We start from the raw sequence: 18,279 nt of genomic DNA on the forward strand, positions 1-18,279 counted from the left end.
AGGCCCTCCATGGCCCTCCCGTTGCCATCGCCAACCAGGACACTTCCTTCCCCACCTTTCCTTACAACCCCTGCTCTCCATTCCCAGGCCCTATCCTGGTACCATCCCCCAGACATAAGGCCACAGCTATGACGCAGTCATGGCACTGTTTACTGAGCTTCTATTATGTGCCAGGCCTTGTGTTGAGTACCCGATACCCTTTTCCCATTGAATTAATGCACTAAAATGTACTAATTCTATGTATTTCATCATATTGATGCTATTATTTCCATTTTACCATCTAGAAGATTGAGATTACAAAGTTTAACTTGCTCAAGGTCACACAGTTGGCAAATAGGAGAGATCAGCGGTTAGTCTCAAGCTTTATCACTATGCTCTTCTGCCTTCCACAAAAAACTTGTTGGGCACCTTGACTTGGAAAGGGCCCAGGAAAGGTGGGCTGGTTTAGGAACCACTTGCTCAAAGGCAGACTCTGCCCTTGTAACTTGGTCCCTCCTCGAATGCCAACTTAAACTCATCATGAGGCCCCTGGCCTGTGACTCCTCTCAAGGCTTCCAGTAGGCACTAGAAAACTCAGATCTGTCAGACTGCCCCTGTGACGAGTCCTGGCTTCCACTAGACAAGCCCCATCTTGGCCAAAAGAGCCACTACTGGGGCCAGGCTGGGGTGCGGAGAACACGACTGGCCGGTTGGGAAGGACAGTAGCACACCAGCATCCCAGAGCCCCAGGGCCAGGCCCGTGCTGAGGTGGAGCACTCCGTTTCTGCCAGACACAAGTTCCCCAATCACTTTGAAAGCTGAGCCAGGATAGTGAGGACCGGACAAGAGCCTGAGAATCACAGCCACCCTGTCTGGACTTCTGGCTCTGTTCTGGGTCCAAGCTAATCAGCCTTCTCCTACCTCTGCTCATTCTCACATAATCCTGGGGTCCACCTCACCATCACTCTTATGGAAGTCAAACAAGCCATGCAGAGAACTTAATAGCACAAGGCCAGGCAGGTAATAACAATCACTGCGTCTTTACATGAATGGTCGCATTTAATCTCCAGGTGGTTAAAGAGACTGAAGTGAAGAAGGTTAAGTTCATTTCCACAAAGTCACTCACTAGGAGTGAGTTGATCCAGGGTCCCAAAGCTCATGCCCTGTGACTCTACGCCACAGTAAACCCTGGTTGTTGCTGCCATTGTTGTTCTTGTTGTTAAGGTTCCTATTGTTACGAGATATCTTTGTTATAACTGCAGTGGAAACCAATAACAGAGGACAATCCCAATAAGTTACCTCCAAGATGGCTGGAGAGGAGTGACTGATTTCAGCGATGATTTTCTATTATTGCTCTACTTGAGGGAAAGTTAGACTGAATGACTAAATCTAAGCACTGAGGGTCAGTCCTATCCCTAGCCTGGTGACCCGTCTTCAATGCATCCAAGAAAGGCAGGCCTGCAGAGAGAATGCTTAATGTCTGGAACTATGAGCGTAAAAGAAGGAAAAACCACTGCAGGAAACTAGAAGAAAGAACACCAAACAAACATCAGCGAAGAGGTCCCAGGGGCCGTGGCTGGGCCCTGGGCACTGACTTGTAGCAGAAGTTAGCATTGTGCTTGTAGAACCGGCAGAGGTTCCCGTCATCGGGGGGCGTGGCGCAGAAGAAGATGGTAGGTGACAGATTGTATCGGCCAATCTTGCAGAACTCATCAGTTTCTCGAGGAGCACCAGGCTCGATGGCGACACGATCACCTGGAGGAAAACAAAACATCCAAACAAACAAACAGAGGGGCAGAGATGCTGTTGAGAGTCACATGCTCATAGGTTGATGCCAGCAGGGGGATCTGGCCGAATGAGCCTCCCTCCCCACTGGGGACCCAGGGTAGTCCAGGAAAGCCCAGCCTGTTGGTGTCTCCGAAGCAAATACCACAGGTGGCACACACTCTGGAAGAAAATGACTTCTTCCAGAAATGAAGTCAGAAAATGACCTCAGCCCTCTTCTCCACAGGATGCTTTGGCCTGCCTGCCCTTTTTCGACTCATGGGATAAGTCCTCCAGTTCCATAGCCACCTCCCAGCTTAGGAAACATAACTAGTCCCAACAAGCCAGGTTTTGTTCCCATCTCAAACTGCTGCAAAAGAGGTAGCTAGTGTGTGGAATTTGCAGAGCTTTTTCTTCCCTGTTTTGATAATATGCTGACAGGAGCCATAATGATGGCACATCTTGTGTTCAGCCTCCTAGACAATAACTGATTCCTGGTTAGTGGAACCACTAAGGCAAATGACCCATAGAGGCTTCAGACTCTGTACATCAGAGTAACACTAAGGGTTGTGAACAGCCGGCTCTACGGTACTTCTACTCCATGTCTCACTATGTCCACTTGGAAACCCAGCCTTAGACTGGCTCTTCTAACTTCTTAGTATGAAAAATTTCAAACATACAACAAAGTCATGAGTTTGCATGACTTATCCCATGATAAGTTGAGTTTGCAACTTATCCCATGAGTTGCAAAACATACAGGAAAGTTGAAAGAACTGTATGATGAACACCCAGACGTTCTCTACCTGTTTCTTCAATTAACATTTAGCTACATTGATTTTATCACATATCCATCCCATCTATTTCTCTCTCTTCCACCCATCAATCCACCTTCTTTTCGAATGCATTTCAAAGTAGGCTGCACATACAAGTACATATCACTCAGCTTCATATCATTATACTGTAGCTTGCATATCATAACTACAGTACAATACTTGTTTATGGTTTCTTGTTAAGGTAAAATTTAGATGCTGACAAAATGCAGACACATACCTAGCTTCTTCAGAGCTAGTGGATCCCTCCTGGTGCAGCCAGGCTCAGAGGGCCTCGTAACTAACACAGGATGACACCTCCTGAGAACTCTCTCCTTCCCAGAGAGAATCTGTTGTTTCCAGACTATGAGGTAGTCTCACCAGGAAAAGAAGGTTAAAGCCACAGCTGGCTGTTCCAAGACAGCTTGGATTTAATTCACTGCGTTGGGGAACATCGCAATCTGCCGTAGCTGAGAATTCCTCCTTGAATTAAGCAAATTCCCAGGTAGCTCAGTGATAAAGAATCTACCTGCCAAGTAGACTTGGACTCGATCCCTGGATCAGGAAGATCCCCTAAAGGAGGAAATGACAACCCACTCTAGTATTCTTGCCTGGAAAATCCCATGGACAGAGAAGCCTGGCAGGGTACAGTTCATGGAATCGCAAAGTCAGATACAACTTATTGACTAAACTATAGCAACAAAAAATTATCGATGGTTTCCAAGCCATCCAATAAAATCAATGCTGCATGGAAGGCCCTGGTTCTCAGCACGTAGAGATATTCTGTGGTTCCTGTGGCTGCAACATCTGCCCCTCCCCTTTACCTGGCTTATTTCTTACTTGTCTTCAGGTGTTGAATTCATTGTCTCTTCCTCAGCTGAGCCAGGGTTCTGGAGAGTAGTATACACTCATTGCACCCTGGATTCCCCTCTGCTGCCCTCAACACAATTTTGATTAATTGTCTGTCCCAGTTGCCTTCCCCTGTGTAAGATCCAAGTATGTAGAGACTGAGACTGTCTTGTTCACTGCTGTGTCCCCAGTGTTTGCCAGAGGGCCTGGCCCTGAAAAATCACACAAAAATATATGTGCTGAATGAATAAACAAATCCATTGGCAAAAGGGCTTTGCTGACCTGGTTGTAGGTGCCTGACCAATGATCCCACTTTTACAACTGTTCCTGAAGCTTCATGCCCCAGCACCATTGGCTTTTTCACAACAAAATCTCCAATTCGACCATGCTGCCAGTAATGGACATCTGAGCCACAAATTCCAACAGAATGCATCTTCAGAAGCACCTCTGATAAGAGAAAGGAGAAGGAGAAAACAAGTGAGAAAAGGAAGGACCCCTCTGTCTCTCTGAGGTGTTTTTTCTCTGGACAAATGAGACGGTTTGGTTACAAGGTCAGGTATAAAACTTAAATCACAGAGAAAAAAAAGCTAAAAAGCAGCTTGACTAAGTCTTACAAGGCAAGAAAGCTTCCAAACAGCAAAATAACTGCATGTGAGGGCTAATTCTATGCATCAGCTTGGCTTGGCTAAGGTGTCCAGCTCTTTGGTCAAATGCTCGATGTTGCTGGGAAGTTACTTTTTAGATGTGATTAACATTTAAGCACATTCATGTTAACTGCAGTATTATTTACAATAGTCAAGTTATGGAAACAATCTATGTGTCCACTGATGGAGGAATGGACAAAGAAAATGTGGCATTATATATACAATGGAATATTATTTGGCCATTAAAAAGGAAATCTTGCTATTTGCAACAACATGAATGGACCTTGAGGGCATTGTGCTAAGTGAAACAAGTTAGAGAAAGACAAATACAATATGATTTCACTTATATGCAGAATCTAAAACCGAAACAAAACAAAAACCTACCAAACTCACAGATACAGAAAATGGATTGGTGGTTGCGAGGCAAGGAGTGGAAGGTGGGTGAAATGGGTAAAGGGGGTCAAAGGGAACAAACTTCTCCTTATAAAATAAATATTAATAAGTCACAGTGAGGTAATGTACAAAATGGTGACTATATTAATAATACCGTGTTGCATATTTCAAAGTTGCTAAGAGAACAGATCTTAAAAAACTATACAATAGCTATTTGCAATGATAGATGTTAACTAGACATTGTGGTGATCACTTCACAGTATATACAGATATCATATAATCATGTTCACCTAAAGCTAATATAATGCTATGTGTAAATTATATAATACTTTAATAAAACAAACATTTAAACCAGTATATTTTGAGTAAAGCAGATTATCCTCCATAATGTCGATAAACCTTCTCCAATCAGTTGAAGGCCTTAAAAAAGTCTGAGGTTTCCTAAAGGAGATGGAATTCTCCTCAAGACTTACCTGAATTTTCAGCCTGCTGGTTATCCCTACCGATTTCAGACTAAGCAGCTCCTCTCTCTCTATTTCTCTCTATATAATAAATCTAATAGAAATAAATATAAATACTAATGTCTCTCAGTTCTATTTCCCTGGAGAACTCTAATACACCAAATAAAAGGTAGGAGGAAGTGTGTCAACCACCTAAGCAGAAAAAAAAAGTGTTTTTTGAGGAGATAACTGTTTCCAGACAATTAATATGCTATGCTTGATTCTTGAGCTTCCCAGGTGGTGCTTCAGTGATAAAGAACCTGCCTGCCAATGTAGGAGATGCAGATGTGGGTTCAATCTCTGGGCTGGGAAGATCCCCTGGAATAGGAAATGGCAACCCACTCCAGTCTTCTTGCCTGGGAAATCCCAAGGACAGAGGAGCCTGGTGGGCTACAGTCCATGGTGTTGCAAAGAGTCCAACACAACTTAGCAACTGAGCATGCATGCCTGATTCTTATCTATCGTGAGAAGGAGGCTAGTACAATTCAGGCTTGGCAATACTTTGTGTGCTATCAGGCTGAGTTCTTCATGCTTGTTTTGCTCAAAAGTGCAGCTTTAATTTAAACCATCCAAAGATTTCAACTGGCATTTCTCCTTCACAGGTTTGAATATAGTGAGATTTGGTGATATTGTTGTTGTCAGTTTTCCAAGTTTAAAATAATGATTGAACTGAGCCCCTTTGCTGAAATAAATCCTAAAGGATTACTGGCCTAGTGTGACCGAGTTTACCACATCACAAAGTATCTCCCTGAGAAAAAGCTCTGCCCTAGAAAGACAAAGAGCCCAGAGCTCTGCTCTGCACTCGGATATCTTACACACTGCCCTTGTGACAAACCACGGGAGATCCACCAGGTGTGGCTCCGTAGAACTTTCTCATCCTTGGTGAAGAGAGTAAGAAGTGGCAGGGCACATCCTGGGATCAAAGGTAGGGGAAAGTCATTTGAGTCATGAAAATTATCTCAGAGTTTCCTCTCTTGAAGTTAGCAATTTATAACATGAGATTACATCTGAGATGCTGGAACGCTAGCTGAAATTTACCATCATTTCCCTTTGCAACTCAAGAGCGGCAAGCGATAAGAAAGTGAGGGCAGAATACTGCATCAGAGAGAGAAAGTGAAAAGGATCCTCTGGGTCCAGAACAACCCTTTTCTTTTCTTTCTTTCTTTTTGGCACTTCTGGAAACCATACCGACTTTTCAGAATACAATGAAGTGCCCTTTCACTTCTCTGAATATCATATCTCGGTAGACACACTTGAGCCTTAAACATACATTACTTGCTTAACACTGATAGAAACAGCTATTATCTGTCTTCTTATTGCTATAAATCAGTAACCCAACTGACCTTTGAGTAACAAAACTCCAGAGGCTCCAGGAAAGCTGCGTTCAGTCTCATGTTCACACAGAAGCTACAGTTCTGGGGTTAGGCAGGGAAGCATGTACCCAACTCATCAAGGACAGAAAGAGACCCGAGTGGCTGGGTGTGGGATGAGTGATCTATAGACACTTTGCCCCTTGCCACCTGCCTCACTTCCTGCTGCGGAACCCCAGGGAGGAAAGGAATGGGGAAACTGTTGGTTGGAAGCTGCCACAGCTCGGAGAGTGGCACGACCTCCCCAGGTAGAGACATCACCCCGGGAAGTGTGCAGGTCAGCTCAGCTGGGCAGGTTTGGCCAGAGGGAATGGAGCAAAGGTGGCAGGAGCCCTGCCCCAGTGTGCTAACCCACTTTCTGCTCCTGTTTGATTAGGGTAGTAGGGGAGGGCTCTATGCAGCCCCTCCCATCCCCACTGGATAGAACATCCTGGTCTTTGGAGACCATCCTGGATGTCCCCTTCCGTATTTACAAGATTAAGATCTATAGACTCACACCTTTCCAAAATTTGGGTTAGAGTTAGGACATGATTTGGTCACCCAAATGGAAGTTTATAGAGGACAGAGTAACCTAACTCTTGTCATTAGTTCAAAAGAGGGACAATTTTGCCTTTGTCCATAAACTGAAGAATTTTATGTCAAATTCTCTGGGACAAGTCAGCAGTTTGATATGGTAACTTCTCTGGTTCTATCACTGTTTCTTTTATTTCATATAGCAGCCAGATTGAATCTATCCAGTCATACTGTGGACAACAGAACTAGGTTGAAAGCCTAACAAAAGCATAGTTTTTTTTAAATTATTTACTTTAATTGGAGGATAATTACCTTACAATATTGTGATGGTTTTCGCCATACACTGACATGAATCAGCCACGGGTGCACATGGGTACCCCCATCCTGATTCCCCCTCCTATCTCCCTCCCCCACCCATCCCTCTGGTTTTTTAATGGAGGTTTTTAAGTAACAAACAGTAGGAAAAGAGAGAGAAAGGAACAGCATAGGTGTCTCTCCAGGGTAAACAACAGGAAACAATAAAAGACAAGTTGAATATTCCACGGACCTACCGTTTGGGCCTGGTTCAGGGATAGGATAGTTTTCCTAAAGGAAACAAAATAGAAAAATCATTTAGCATGTACAACAACTTTACCTTCTGAAAATTTCAAAAAGTTTCATTCAAATATTTCTTCTTATAATTAACACAGATTCAGACCATCCTGCTGCTGGGTGGATGTCTGAGGGGCTACCCTGAATCCTGCTGACTCCAACTGCTGATCTCGCCCAGCCCACTGGTGAAATGGGCCATGGACCAAGAAAAAGTAGACAACTTGCACACCCTGGCAGAAAGGATACTTCTGGGTCTCTAATATGGGATGTGGATAATACCTTCTTATGTAGTTTTATTTGGTCTGGCAAACTTGTACTGGGAAAGGATGAGGCGTTTCCGGCAGTTGCACAGGAAGGCTTTTGTCTCTGGACAGGTTGGAAACTGTGTGTGCTCCGCTCATTCAAATCAGTGCACAAACCAACACTTGTTGCTCTCTCTCAAAACCTCCCACATGGAGTTTTAGTTTCGGGGACACAGAGGACCTTCATTTGGCCCACGCTCACTGGGTTAAAAAGTAATCTGGTATTCACAGCTATTTATGATGAGGATAATGATAATTTACTAAGCTTTTTTCCCATTGCCAACTAGCTAGGAAGTTCCTAATGACAAGGTGGAAGGACAGTGAGTGGCCAAATCCAAATGTTCATTTTATTAATTCTTTGAAGGCAGCCAAGCAAAAAGAGGGAGATGCAAATAAACTGTTCATTGGACATACCATGTGCCAGACAGTCTACTGGGCTCTACATACATCATAGCACATGGCCCACCACTTGCAGATGGGAAACCTGAGATTAACAAGTTAAAAAACTTTATCAAGGTCATAGGACCAGAGTGGACAAACCAGGTCTAATCTCAGGTGTGTCTGACTCCCAAGCCTGTCTCATTGCATCCCATTGCACCCTCAAAGTGGAATTTGCCTTTTCTCCTCTAGGGGTGATGTAAGGAGCAATCAGATGATGAGAGTTTTGGAACTGGGCCCAATGCAGAGTGCTCTGGATGGAAGCATGGCTCAAAGCTTGCCTCCTTCACAAAGCCTCACCCAGATGCTTTTATGGGAGCAATAAATAATCCTAGGACTATTTTGCTAACATGATAAGAACGTTGTTGCCAAAGACTACGCCTTCAATCTCTGGTACCAGATACAGTGCTCTGCCCCAAACCTGGGAGGCTTGGTACTTGTTAAATAATCACTCTCCATAACAGTATTTCCACAGAATGTCTGAGGTTCTTGCTCATCCAAGATTACCAGTCTTTTCTGTTATAACAGCTTGATGCTTATTTGAACTTCCTGTCTCCAGTGAAACAAAAGGTCAAAGGGTTAATGCTCATGATCATTAATTAACACTGACCAACTTCTTTGTGCCAAGTCCTGTGCTAAGTGCTGCTCATGCATCACCTACACTCATCCCCAGGAGAACCCTATGTAATGTAATGCCTTTATTATTATCCCATTTTTGGTATGATGAGGTTGAGGAACGGGGAGATTTAGCAATCTGTTCACAGTAACAATAAGGAAGTAAATGATGGAGCTGCACCCAAAGTAGCATGATGTGGGGACAAGAGGCAGTTTTTTCATCTCTTAATACATTTGGAAGGAAGAGAGGAAAGGAGAGGAGGAGAGAAGGGAGGGAGGGAAGAAAGCCATCTAGAAACGGGCAACTCCAGGTGGCTGGCTGTTACCAAAATCTTTCTCAAAGTTGCTGGTCCCACACCTGACCTTATACAGCATCAGGGACTGCTGTGTAAGGTTATGTTTGTTATATGGAATGTAAATTTAAATTACATGCTAAAATGAAACTAAGTAAGGCTTTTTATTCCAAACATGGAACTGCACCCTCCCCATCCCCACCCACTCCCTACCCCCACAACCCTCTAAAGGTGCTAGTAGGCAACTTTCCAGGCACTGGGAATTTTGGATGGAAAGATGGTAAGATCCAAACTCAAAGCAACAGTTAGGAGCACCAAGTTGCTCTTTGGTCACCAGAGATTTCAATTGTAACTGTGTGGGAGTTAACAGAGCTCACCAACTTTGGTCTTACCACATGGGCAAAGCGGCAGTGTCTCTTCTGGACACTAGAGGGTGCTGTGCCAATAACCTGCTTTTTCCTTAGTAGCAGAAGAGACATTATGGGGAACTTAAATACCCCTTCCTGAAAACCATCTCTTTTTCTGTTTTCTTTCCTGCTGATTCTAAAGACTCTTACAGCTCAGTTTTGGCTCTCCTCTCCCTTCTCTGCAGGAGACATGCCACCCGAGCACAAGACCATGTTAAGATCAGTCCTTAGGTTTGTAAATATTTTCCTAAGCGTGGCTGCAGGGCTCACAATGTTTTCGAAAGTTATTACAGCATGGTTACTAAAAGAAATCTTGCTTTTCATTTATGGTTGGTTCCTTGGTATGATGTTGGCTAAATCCTGTTTACTTAATCTCCTTTTCTGTCTCATATTACGGCAGTGATATTAATTTATCCTATTTCTCATGTATCAAAATTTCTTAGCTCCTCTGAGATCTCGAAATTTCACTTTTAACCCTGGCCCCTTTCTTCATTCCCAAAGGTTTGTCATCATGCATATTCAAAGTCTCTTGAACAGGATTTCTTATCTTTCTGTGAGTGATAGTAACCAGGGGATAGAAAGGAGTTGAGTAACATTCTTTACTGAGTTATGTAAGTTTTACAGCATTTTCACTTTGAGTCCCTTCTATGCCCTTCAGGTCTTCCCCCTCCACCACCTCCACAAATAAATCATGGAAATACTTCAGGAAGAACTTTGTGGGAACACAGAATTATCTCAGGGGAATCTCACATCCGAAATGTTATCTTGCCTTTCCTAAATATATTGTCTCAAATTAGCTTAAATATATATTCCTTGAATATGCCCTATTGGCCCCCTTTCCTCAACTTCCAGTTGTCCATCTGAGTATGTCTTGCCTGGATGGTAGCAATGATCTCAAGATGAGGAGAAATTAGGAGAAGGTGCCCACCCCCTCCTCTAGCCAACATGACTCTGGAATCATCTGTCTGTGTTGAAATACAGGTTCCCCTCCAGGAACTGTGTGTCCTTGGGGCAGTTACATAACATCGTTGTGCTTTCCAATTTTCTTCCTCTGTCTAATGAAGATAATCATAAAAGAGAGAACCCTCGGGAATTCCTCAGTGGTCCACTGACTCCAAACTCTCTCTGCCAAGGGCCTGGGTTCAATCCCCGGTCAGAGAACTAAGATCTCACTAGCTGTGCAGCTCAGCCAAAAAGAAAAAAGCAAAAAAGAGTGCCTGACTTGTAGTAAATGTTAGCTCTTATTACAAAAGAAATAAAATCAAAATCCTTTCTGTATAATCAGCTCACAACATGGTTGAACCAGCTTTAGACAACCGTGTCCTTTTTCTTTTGAAAGGGTAACTTCTAAAACTATTTTGGGGAAAAGTTGTATTTCTTGTTTCTCATGCAAACATTAAGAGAACTTGACTGCTTCTGAAAAGGCTGGAATTTAGAAGAAAAGTCAAGTAGGATTCCAGCATTTTTCTGGCTTGATTCTAACAGTTGAGTGTACAGACCGTGGCCCCTGCCTCAGAGTAACGGACAACAGGCACGGCTGGGAAAAAGGGGCCGTTCTCACCCCAGGCCCTTGCAGCCAACCTTTGCCACCTGCTCTACCAGCCAGGTCTCCTGTCAACCTGCTGGCTGGCTGCCCTGCACCCTTAAGGAGACCAGAGCAGACAATCTTATTTTTGCTTCCCTCACTCCTCAACTTTCCCCCTCCCCTGAGTGCTTGAAGGGTGTTTTGAGGGTATGAGGAAAATTCAAAGGCTTTCCATTTGGCCACTTTACCCTAAGAGGCTTTGTTCTAGCCGGCACTGGTCCTGGCAAACTTGAGGTCAAAGTAGAAGGGTCAGACATTCCTGCAAAGTTCACTAAGCTGGTCTCCAGCCTCCAGCCCAGGCTCTCTGGGCTCCAACCAGCCTTCTGCTGATAACAATCTTTCTAAATTGCAAATTCATTTAAAGTGCCCAGTGATCCTGCAAAATCCTAAACCCCCTCATTTTGAAGGCTATCTACCTCCTTGCAAGCCTCCTGCAATTCCCAAACCACCCTATACTCACTCCCTCACCTCAAGGGGGCCATTTCTCCACTGGTCAAGCCTCTTTCTTCTTCCTTGAGATCCCACAGGAAGTGAGAAGTGAGGGGAAGGGAGTCATCTGGAATGGCTTCCTAATTCCTGTGGGAACTCAGGGAGATTTGAGGTTTGGGTGTGTAAAGGCTGCAGTGTCAGGGACATCCAGGTGGGGTTGTTCAATAGATGGTTGTACCCCTGGGACTGGCACGGCTGAATCATGAACATGGAGAGAAACAGTCACCTCCTGCAAAAAAGCTTTCTCTATCCCTACCACCCTCCCTCCCCTGAGCTTCTGGAGCACCTACAATTGAATCCATACATGATGGTTAAGATTCTCAGCGGTGATAGACTTAAAAAAAATTCCTCCTGATTCAAAACCTATGGGCATAACTACACATGAAGCTATTAGGTGGTTCTTTATTTACTGATTAAGTGCTCATTGTGTTCAGGTCTAGGTAACTGAACATTAACATTTCTAAAAAATTATTGAGCTGAATATCACTTCACAAAATCTGACCATATTCTCTCCAATAATTAATGTTCTTCATGTAAATTTGGTTTGGGGAAAACTGCCAGCTTTAACAGCCACACTAAAAGACTTATGAAGTGGACATCAATGTTATATATGAGTATACATTTCTCCTCCTTAATTTCTCTGTCATGCAAGTTTGAAAGAAATTTACCCCACACCCACCTATAATTCTAGTTTTCCTACCAGAACAGGGTTACTTTTACCAGGTTTCTTAGTAGCACTAGGATTTATAATATAAAATGTTAAAATCCTGTTTGTGGTATTGTTTACTGCTCTTCCTGCTTTTAGGGGAAAATGTTAGCTTTGTACTTCCTGGCCTTTTGCATTTGGCCTTTGGCATTGCCTTTCCATGGCATCTGTTGGCACAGATGGCGGTATTTGCTGGATTTTATTGCCTGTTCTTATCTGGTTTTGTTTTGTTTTATTGTTGGAACATAATCAAGATAAAAAAAAGAAAGGAGCTATTTCTTTGGCCTATTTGCTACTACCCCACTTTCCAGTTTTCTGAAGGAGTTTTAGATTCAGCTTCAACTGCCTCTGACTGATAAGTCTAGCTCAGGTATTAAAGGGTTAAGCAGCCTCACTCACAGTAATCTCCCAGTTTAGCCCAGCTGTTCCGTTAAGCCTTTCAGGGCCCTTTAATTTAATCCTATAGAAGCTGGCAGTTCGGCCCACTGGTAGCAAAACCAGGGAGAGGGACCTGACATTTAGGACCACCCAGCTGCCGTGTGCTCACACTCCCCTCTTTCTACAGTCCTCTCCTCCTCACCCAAAATCTTAACAGCAAGTGTATATGTAAGAAAGAATGTGTATTACAGATGCAGAATTATCTTACTTTTTAAAATATCATATAGATTCAGAGGAATTCTTTTGACATCAGATATAACACATTTCCTCACAGAGCAAAAACTAAGAAATATCTTCAAGGTGCTCTGATTAATGTTTAAACTCGACGCTGATGCACTATTTTCTCTGCCCTTTATAATTAAACAACATCAACCCATCACTCTGAAATGATTATTTTCCCTTAACCAGTTCCCTCTTCACATAGCTAATCATAAACAAAAGAATCTGACTGCATCCCCTCCACCAGGTGGGGGCTGCGCTGCTCTTGTTTCCCCTGTCCCCAGACTCCTGTCTGAAATCTGAACGAGCCGGTCGGCAATAATAAGGGAGATAACGTGTTCTCAGCATGGTCGATGGACTGCTGCTGATAGGTGATGCAATACGTACAGAAATTATTGGCAGGGGCATTTAGAAATGTTTACAGCATTTTGACATTGCTACAACATCCAAATGCAGTGATACAAACATATTGATCCATGACCGACTGGAAACAAAAATAAAATTGGTCCTTTATCTCAGATAGTTGGGGAAACACAAACTATCCCTCAAATAGCTTCTTTGGGGAAAAACTAATTAGACTATTTTATATCCCAAGTCCATGAAATAATAATTCAGAGAAAGAATTCTGTAAGGGTGCAAAATTTACCATCCCAAAATGTGTCTTTTGGGCATATTAATTATTTTAAGCTGGTTATTTTTGAATAAGTTCTGAAAACCCAAGTGACACATTTGTAAGGAAAATCTTCATTTATAAGTGTATGTCCCTCAATATACCAAATAGAGGAAGATGACCAAATCTCTTGAAACTCATCAGTGGAGAAGGCAATGACTTAAATCTGTATAACAACCTTACCCTTGTTTTCTGAGCTTTCCCTGGCAACCTCCCATAACTGACTCTCCCCACCCTCAACATCTTCCTTTCTCTCTCTTTTTTTTCACTCATCCCTTTCTCTTTAGCTGTGGATGGTGTTTAAGGTGAGGGCTTTGGCCATTTTGGCAAGTTTCTCAGTTTTCCTGGGTCTCTCTCATGTATGCATGTTTAATAAAATTTTGTTTGGTTTTCTCCTATCTCATGTCAAGGTCCTACCTCAGACCAGCCAGAAGAACCTAGAAGGGTACAGGAAAATTTCTTGCTCTCCAATACTATCTAATTCTCACACAACTCTGAGGTGAGCACTACTATCATCCCCATTATAAAGACAGGAATTGAAATGGAAAGTAATCTGGCAAGTCACACAACCAGAAGCAGTAGAGCTGCTGGCCACTCTGGCCCCTACTTGGCTTGTGATCTCATTACTGTCTCCATTTGAAGAGGACCTCAGCGAGCTGACAGTGTTTGCTGATAAGCTGTTTGTCTCTGTGCCTCAGCTTGGTCACCTCTTCCACTGTTTCTTTCAAGTCCACATGTTCTCTATTTAAAATGGTGGGGGTAAGGGAGAGTAAAGGAGTGAACGTTCTAAGTCCTTATTATAAGGAATTATAAAGAAACCCGCAATCTCTCAGTATATATGTGTGTGCACACTCCCACTCTGATTTACACAAATGCCCCAGAGCCCAAACCACAGTAGAGGCCCAAGTCCCCAGGCCAAGGAGTACTGACTCTTCCCTTGCTGTGACTGTGGTGATCACTAGTTACCTAATAGTGAAGGGGTTTAATTTTTCCTTCCCTACAGCCACAGCTTGGAGAAAGAAAAGGGAATCCTGCCTTTTTCACAGACAGATTAGAGGAAGGCTGGGTATCAGGTTTCATTGCTGGTAGGCAGGCCACAAGTTTCAAGTGGCCACTGAGATGTCTACTCCCAACTCAACCCCAAACCACTTAGCCTATCTGCTTTAAAGAAGGGGGTGCAAGGGCAGATATATCCCACCAGATTGGCTCCTATGGAGGTGCTGGGGGACAAGCATGCTCAGGAGGGAGTGGTGAGGGCCAGAAGGGTCTGTGTTGGGTTGCACGTGTTTGGGGAAGGAAACGGCAACTCACTCCAGTATTCCTACCTGAAGAATCCCATGGACAGAGGAATCTGGGAGGTTCTCAGAGACACCAAAATGTCCTGTCCCAGAGACATCTTAAATTCAAACCCAAACTTATCATTTTAATCTACTCTCTTTCGTCCAGTAAACGAACCCCATCACCTCCAAGAGTTGGGGTCTTCCTGAATCCACCCTGAATCCACCCTGAAGCCTTTCACCCAGTGAGTATACCAACCCCACCACCACAGGCTACATTCCTATCACATTCTCATCTCTTTCGGATACACTCACCCCATCCCAGCCCCTAATTTGGGCAGTGGGTGGATTCTAAGGCACAGTTGATAAAACCAATTCTAGGTGAGCCTCCCCACCCTCTTCCGTGTTCAATGCTTAGCTCTACAGAGCCACATAAACAGCCTGGCTGAGCAGTGGGAGAGCCTGAGTTTAGGAATTAAGGCAAAGGAGAGCCTGGGGTTGTAATTACAGTTCTGCTTATTATTAGGTACACTGACTTTCCTTAAGGCAGGCCCTGGTCATTCAGTGCCTGTGTGATAAGCTGCTTCATTTGTGTCTGACTCTCTGCAAACTTATGGACTATAGCCTGCCAGGCTCCTCTGTCCATGGGGATTCTCCAAGCAAGAATACTGGAGTGGGTTGCCATGCCCTCCTCCAGGGGATCTTCCTGACCCAGGGACTGAACCCACAACTCTTATGTCTCCTGCCCTGGCAGGGGGGTTCTTTACCACTGGTGCCACCTGGGAAGCCTGAGCATTTGGTACATCACACATTTACAAGACCAGAAAAGAGGACACACAATTTTGTACTGCCCTTAGTTCGTACTTGTTTTTCCACTTGTCTGAATGTCCCCTAGTTTCTGTCCTCAAGTAGCACCCATCTCCTCTAGGGCCTCTTCCCTGGGCTAAAGGCCCCTGTGAGGCCTTGACTCTCTGTGGCCTCCAGCAAAGCCCTCACACTTGTATCGTTTAGTGCATCTGTCTGAGTGTCTAGAGCAGCTTGGGTGTCAGGGCTGTGTCCTCCAGCCCAGTGTATGGCACACAGCAGGATCCCTCTCATCCAGCAAGTGTTTGTAGGATGCAGGGCTGAGTTTGAGACACTCTGTAAGCTGTGTATAGCTGTACCACTTTCCTTTCTTCCTAATACCATCTGGTGTTTGCAGCAATAAAAACTAATAGTGTCACTTTAATTCAGGATCTTGGCTGGAGGCTCCAAGGGGAGTAGAAAGAGCACTGGAATAAGAGTCTGGAACTCTGGGTTTTTCTGGGCTCTGTTAACTAGTGAAGCCTGTCACCTTGGGGATGGCACTTTCCTCAACTGAGTTGGCTCTAGGCAGGCATTCTTAGTCTGGGGTCCACAGACCTCTAGAGGGTCTATGAAGGAGGGCCATAAAGGAAGTCCATGAACTCTGAAATTGTTGTCAAACTCAATCTGTTTGCATTTTATGGGGACAGAAACCCCATAAAAACCCCATATTTGACAGATTATCAAGTAGTCAAGAACTACTAAAGTTGGATAATTTTCCAAGTCTCTCCAATTTAGATCCTGGTGCATATTCTCTTTGAGGGGGATGGAAGTGCTAGGAAACAGGAGAGATGGCTGGGACAGGACCCGTTCCACATACCAACTGCCCAGCTTCATCTGAGATGGACTTTGTCAAAGAAGCCCTGGCACAACTAGAGGGCTGACTCCGCAGCTCCCAGAACTTTGGTCCCATGAGCCAGGGAACAGAGGCAGGGTCTGGGGTGGAGGAGACACATACATATTGCTCTTAAAGGGACAAGGGAGAAGGAATGGAAAGGAAAATGGCTGAAACAGAAACCAGGTGTGGACTAAGAGAGGTAAGGAAGAAAAGCGCTTTAAAGACATGAAGACTATCAAGATCCAGAAATCTGGCACAGTCATGGCGACACCGAGTCCTGGAGATGGAGATCTGTGCTGGCACTAAAGGTGGAAGAAGCTGGCACTTTCGGAGTACCTATTAGGTGCTAGGAATTCTGCTGATCATAATAATCCTGCAAAGGGTGTGTGATCAGCCCCAAGCAAGAAAGATTAAATACGTGTTCCACAGTTTTTAAATGTCCCTCTGACCCTTCTTTCTGCCTGCACTGTCTACCCAGAAAGAAGCCCAGCACGTGTCCTTAAATGGGGCAGCCTGTCTGATATCACTTCTGCAAAATGCAATGACAAGGGGCAGGGCTACGAATCCGAAGCTGGCAAAGGAGGGCTTCAATCATTTTGCAACCTTCCTGGGCTCTGGCCACGTGCCGGCCACGGGGCTAGGTTCCGGGAGGCACCTTACAAGAACCCTGCTCACAGCACCTTTGAACCAACGGCCAACTGTCCCCCTCCCCCCAACATGGTAACCAGCTCGATTGCCGGGCCAGGACGCGCAGTGTAGGGCCCGCACCGCGTTGGAATTGGCGAGCTGAGACCGCGGCTGGGCTTGGAGGCGAGTAGGGCAGGAACAGACTAGTCTTCCCACTCCCGATCCAGTTTTACCAAGCGCAAGTCTCCGGGTCCGTGCACCACCAGGGAGAGGTTCTCGGGCTTGGCCGCCGCCATGTCTGTCGCGCTCTCCCTCTCGGGTCGGGGCCGCAGTCCGCAGCTCGTGAGATGGCTTGGTTGGCGGCCCCTCGGAGGGTTGGGGGTGAGGGCGGGAGGCTGGGCTTTGACTGGGAGCGCGCGCCCGGCCCGGGGAGGGGCCTCCTTGTCCCTGACAGCCGGGGCGGGGCTAGCGGAGAGGGGCGGGGCTAGCGGAGAGGGGCGGGGCTAGCCTTCCCCAGGGCTAGCCGGGGGCGGGAGAGGGGAGGGGAGCGGGTGGGGGGAGAGTGTGAAGAAGGTTAGAGAGTGAAAGGAGAGGGTAGGGAAGGGATAGGGAGAGGTAGGAAGCGGGTGGGGAGGGGTGAAGAAGACCAACCCAGCTCCACCTGCAGTGCACAGTGGTCTGTCTCACATCCAAGGGGACCAGTCTGCCCTGAAAGTAGTCTGCAGAGGCAGTACCCCTCAGACCAGAGTTCTCAAGCTTTAGCTGCCGAGTAATGAGGATGGGCAGTGTGGGGCAGTTTCTCAGGACCAACACAGAGATTTTGATCCAGTAAGCCTAGTCTCAACTGAGGCCTTAGGGTCTGTATTATTAGCACTGAGAATGCTGAGGCTGCAGGTGGCCAATGGTCTACAAGTGGAGAACAGGTGCTGCACTGATGCAGTGTCTATGTTGGCCGCATATCCCCAGAATCCAGAAAAGTTCCTGGCACCAGAAGTGAATGAATGAAACAGTACGTCACCCTGTGGGCCTGATGCATCAGTGTAAAGAAGCCATGCAGTGGAATCTGTGAATCCCTTTCTCTTACCCAGCTCTGCTTTTTACATTAGAAGCAGGATTTCTG

The 18,279-nt window shown here is 45.1% G+C and overlaps 1 protein-coding gene across 1 annotated transcript in view; it reads right to left on the minus strand.

Moving 5' to 3' along the window:
• The window catches only part of SORD (sorbitol dehydrogenase), a 31,748-nt gene extending 14,198 nt beyond the window's left edge, over window positions 1–17,550 (minus strand). The window contains exons 1-4 of the mRNA XM_020912831.2: window positions 17,393–17,550; window positions 7,373–7,406; window positions 3,684–3,848; window positions 1,575–1,734 (exon numbers count right to left, since the gene is read on the minus strand). Coding sequence (XP_020768490.2) covers window positions 1,575–1,734; window positions 3,684–3,848; window positions 7,373–7,406; window positions 17,393–17,455 — 422 coding nt within the window. The 5' untranslated portion in view covers window positions 17,456–17,550. The remainder of the gene's footprint in view (window positions 1–1,574; window positions 1,735–3,683; window positions 3,849–7,372; window positions 7,407–17,392) is intronic.
• Between the last annotated feature and the right edge of the window lie 729 nt (window positions 17,551–18,279).

This window comes from Odocoileus virginianus, chromosome 6 (genome assembly GCF_023699985.2).
Source record: "Odocoileus virginianus isolate 20LAN1187 ecotype Illinois chromosome 6, Ovbor_1.2, whole genome shotgun sequence".
In the NCBI taxonomy this organism is placed as follows: domain Eukaryota; kingdom Metazoa; phylum Chordata; class Mammalia; order Artiodactyla; family Cervidae; genus Odocoileus; species Odocoileus virginianus.